This window comes from Otolemur garnettii, unplaced genomic scaffold, assembly GCF_000181295.1.
Source record: "Otolemur garnettii isolate 467f Iridium unplaced genomic scaffold, OtoGar3 scaffold00100, whole genome shotgun sequence".
In the NCBI taxonomy this organism is placed as follows: domain Eukaryota; kingdom Metazoa; phylum Chordata; class Mammalia; order Primates; family Galagidae; genus Otolemur; species Otolemur garnettii.
The window spans coordinates 4498117-4502809 of NW_003852495.1; the positions used below are offsets into that span (position 1 = coordinate 4498117).

A 4693-nucleotide genomic window follows, 5' to 3' on the forward strand; every position below is an offset into this window, starting at 1 on the left:
TTTTTTTTTTTTTTTGAGACAGAGTCTCACTTTGTCACCCTGGGTAGAGTGCCATGGAGTCACAGCTCATAGCAACTTCAAACTCTTGGGCTCAAGTGATTTCTCTTGCCTCAGCCTCCCAAGTAGCTGGGCCTACAGGTGCTCCCCTACAAAGTAGCTAGCATGGTTATTTTTTAGAGATGGGGTTTCACTCTTGCTCAGGCTGGTCTCAAACTCCTAAGCTCAAGTAATCCACCCACCTCAGCCTCCTAGAGTGCTGGGATCACAGGCGGGAGCCACTGCGCCCTGCCCTTTCCCATTATTATTGTTATCTGTTATGGTTATCTGAGGTCACTGAGCTTTAATGTTACTATTGTCATTGTTTCGGGGTGCCATGAACCATGTCCATAGAAGATGGCTAAGGTTATTTATTTATTTATCTATCTATTTATTCATTTACTTATTCAGAGACAGAGATTCACTCTGTTGCCCTGGATAGAGTGCTCTGGCATCATAGCTCACAGCAACCTCAAACTCTTGGGCTCAAGAGCCTCTTGCCTCAGATTCCCAAGTAGCTGGGACTACAGGTGCCTGCTACAACACCCAGCTAGTTTTTCTATTTTTAGTAGAGATGGGGTCTTACTCTTGCTCAGGCTGGTCTCCAACTCTTGAGCTCGAGCTATCTACCTGCCTCAGCCTCCCAGAGTGCTGGGATTGCAAGTGTGAGCCACCACACCTGCTTAAACTAAGAAGGCTGATTTAATAGGTAACTGGGGGGTGTTCTGACTGTTCCATCCACTGGCCATTCCCTGTATCCCTCTCTAAGCTCTTCCTATTTCCTGAGACATAACAATATTGAAATTAAGCCAGTTAATAATAACCCTGCAAATGGCCTCTAAATGTTCCAGTGAAAGGAGGAGGCATACTTCTCTCACTTTAAATTGAAAGGTAGAAATGATTTTTAAACTTAGTGAGGAAAGCATGTTGAAAGCTGACATAGGCTAAAAGCCAGGCCTCTTGGACCAAACAGCCACCTTGGGAATAAAAGGGAAAAATTCTAGTATATGTGCTGCCGAAGTAAGCACAAAAGGGAAAAATTCTTTAAGGAAATTAAAAGTACTATTCCAGTGAATATAAAAATGATATAAAAAAAAGAAAAAGCAAAACTGTCTCATTGCTGATATGGAGAAAGTTGTAGTGGTCTGGACGAAAGATCAAAATAGCCACAGCATTTCCTTAAGGCAGAGCCTAATCCAGAGCGAGGTCCTAACTTTCTTCAATTCTATGAAGGCTGAGCGAGGGGAGTAAGCCACAGAAGAAAAGTCTGAAGCTATCCGAGGTTGATTCATGAAGTTCAAGGAAAGAACTTATCTCCGTAACGTAAAAATGCAAAGTGAAGCCTTAAGATGTGTATACTAAGGCGGGGAAGAGTGCTGAGGATGGTGAGGCAGGTAGTCTAGTGAAGTGTAAGGACCCAAAGGCGGGTGTGCGTGTGCGTGTGTGTGTGTGTCCCCTGGGGTTGTTCAAGCAGGACAGGGTGTTGGGGGTGTGTATGGAAGGACCCTGAGAGTCCCACCCCCCCCCCATGTTTCTGTAGAAAGGTGTTTTATTCCGTGTGATTTGGGAGGTGATGTATTTACATTGCTCAGCACAGACTGGTTTTGTACTTCGTTCCTTGTTGTGGCTGCTTTCTGACAATATTGTGGAAGAGGAGAGAAGCAAGACAAAATAAAATACGCATCCCCTCCCCAGTGGGCTTCAGATGACAGGCATCAAATGCCCCCTTCCCCCAACAAAGCCGCCAGTTCAGCCCTGCTTCCTCTGACTTGCTTCTCACAGTGACACAGATAGTGGTCACAGTTTCCCCTCTGCAGCTTCCCTGTGTATTCCCAGGAAAGCCCCGAACGACACACCCAAGTGCCAGACCCCACACACTGACGTAGCTCATTAGGGACTTGGCATCGCCTGAAATATAAAATGTCTAATGAGACATTCCAGAGCAGCTGAAAGGGATTGATTCCCACTAAGATCCAAGAGCTGTTGAGAGGGGAGGAGTCTCCCTAGGGCTTTCTAAATAGCTTCTGGGGCATTAAGAACAAAAGCCCCCCAGACTCCAGCTGGCAACTGCTGTGGCTAACTATATTTTTATCAGCAAAACCCAAGGCAAAGAAGCATGAGAGAGACTGTGGAAAAAGTATTTTTTGTGTTTTCCTCTGTCAGTCACAAACCAAGACTTGAAATGGCTCCAGCTTAGACTTAATGGGAGAGAGAGAGAGATTGATTATGAAGCATAAACTTCCAAATACATGGTCCATACTAAAAGTACTGTAACCGCATATAACAAGTGGCAGGAGGCCTGGTGCAGTGGCTTATGCCTGTTATCTAGCATGCCAGAAGGCCAAGGTGGGAGGATCCCTTGAGGTCAAGGAGTTCTGGGACCGCTAGAGCAAGAGTGAGACCTCTTATAAAAACAGAAAAATTAGCTGGGCATTGTTACAGGCACCTATAGTCTCAGCTAGAGGGAGGCTGAAGCAGGAGGGTCACTTGAACGTAGGGGTTCAAGATTGCTGTGAGCGAGGTTGATGCCATGGCACTCTAGTCTGGGACAACAGAGCGAGATTCTGTCTCAAACCTCCCCCCAAATCAGTGCCCCCCAAACCCAAAGAAACCCCAAGTGGCAGGAAAGAAAAGTAATACCCGCACGAGCTCTGATTGTGACCTAGGCAGTATGAGAGTCACTTTACATATATCTTATTAAATTCTCACATTGATAAAGTAGGAGTAGTTTTATTCCCCTTTTCGTAACCTGAGGCTCTGTGAGCTCAACTAACTTCATGATCACACAGCTAATAAGCGGAAGACAGGATGGAAAGCCTGTTGTATCTGATTTTAGAGACCATATTCTTCCTATTAAACCTTGCTGTTATCGTAAAGGACCAAGTTGGAATAAGTTTTCAATAACCAAAAAGTACTAGGAAATATCTATTGGTTTGCACCTGCTACATGTCAAACACTGTGCAAGGTGCTGTATTTCTGGGTGCTCCAGTGGGCTTGATCCCTAATATTGTTGGACTATCACATGATTCCTGATAATTTTGAGTATTCATGCAAAGTCTTTAGTTGCATTAGTTATTACTAGGCTTGATTTAATAGTAAGGTGTATCAGAATCTTAGCTCTTTCATTCTTTTCTCTACCCTAATTGTGTTAGGGTCCCTAATTATCTTGGCTTTCATAATCTCTCTTTTTCCTTTTCTTTTAACTCTAATCTCTAGAAGGGAAAAAACCTCTCTAGAAAGTAATTTTTGAGAAATTGTTTGTTGTTTGGTTTTTGTTTTTGTGATAGACACAAATGATTATATATTCCATTGTAACTAACTGAGAAGTCCAGAGAGAGATGAAGACAAACAGAAGGCAGAAACAGGAACAGGGTCAACGTAATTTTTTGAACCAAAGATTAATTTTGTATATAAATTACAGAATCAAGTATAGACTGCCTGTATACATAGTAAGTAGTATTTGGAATTGATAAAACCTAAATGTGGATATTAACCATCAAAGGACCTAACCCTCTAGATTGGGCTATCTTTTTTTTTGTACATCTTTTTTTGTTTGAGACAGAGTCTTACTATGTCGCCCTCAATAGAGTGCCGTAGTGTCACAGCTCACAGCAACCTCAAACTCTTGGGCTCAAGCAATTCTCTTGCCTCAGCCTCCCAAGTAGCTGGGACAACAGGTGCCCGCCACAACCCCCAGCTATTTTTTTGTTATTGTTGTCATTGTTGTTTAGGAGGCCCGGGCCAGCTTTGAACCCGCCAGCCCTGGTGCATGTGGCTGGTGCCCTAACCACTGAGCTATGGGTGCAGAGCCCATAGTACATCTTATTTGGGAAATTCTACTAATCAATCATACAGTGGTTTGTCTACTTCTGACTGTTTTAACCCAACAGCAAACATTACCTTGTAATTCTACCACACACATGGGGCATCCATTTACTCTCAAGGATGCTTAAGCTTTTAAATTAAAGCTATGTAGCTGTGTAATGATTAAAGTCTATTTCTTCAAAAACATCCATCCTTTTACTGATAGAACTTGAGAGGCAGAAACATTTTCACCATCTTTGACTTAAGTTCAAATCCCTTAGATATAAATATATTATTAATATAAAACTTACCTTTAGGTGTTTCCCAGCATACAAAAGAATCAATTAAAGATAAGCCTTGCTTATAATAAAACGTAGTTAATTCAAGCCAATCAGCATCAAGTGTGCAAATCACAGAGCCTTTTCTTGTTATTTTCATTGCCAGGATGCCTTCCTGATAGGTCCAACAGGTTGAATCATCATCAAAAGCATTGAAGACTATGTACAATTTGTTATCTAAGGATAGGCATTCAGAAGGAGAAAAAAAGCAGAAAATTATAATCTTACGTATCAAAGATTCTTAAAATCTTTTTTTATTAATCAATACATTTCAGATTACAAGTGAGTATAGAGAATAATAAAAGCACCCACCGTTTAGCTTACTCAAATGTCAACATTATGCCATACGTGCTTCAGACTACTGCTTTGAAGAAATGAGAAATGGATACAGTTGAGGCTACTAGGAGTATTCCCTAATTCCATTCTCCATAAATAACTACTACCATTACTTTGGTGTTTCTCATCTCATGCAAGTTTTTTTTTTTTTTTTTTTTGAGACAGAGCCTCAAGCTGTC

General features: G+C 41.8%; 1 protein-coding gene across 1 annotated transcript in view; it reads right to left on the minus strand.

Annotated features, from left to right (window-relative positions):
- The window catches only part of RFTN2 (raftlin family member 2), a 59971-nt gene that overhangs the window by 21014 nt on the left and 34264 nt on the right, over positions 1–4693 (minus strand). The window contains exon 6 of the mRNA XM_003796079.3: positions 4152–4355. Coding sequence (XP_003796127.1) covers positions 4152–4355 — 204 coding nt within the window. The remainder of the gene's footprint in view (positions 1–4151; positions 4356–4693) is intronic.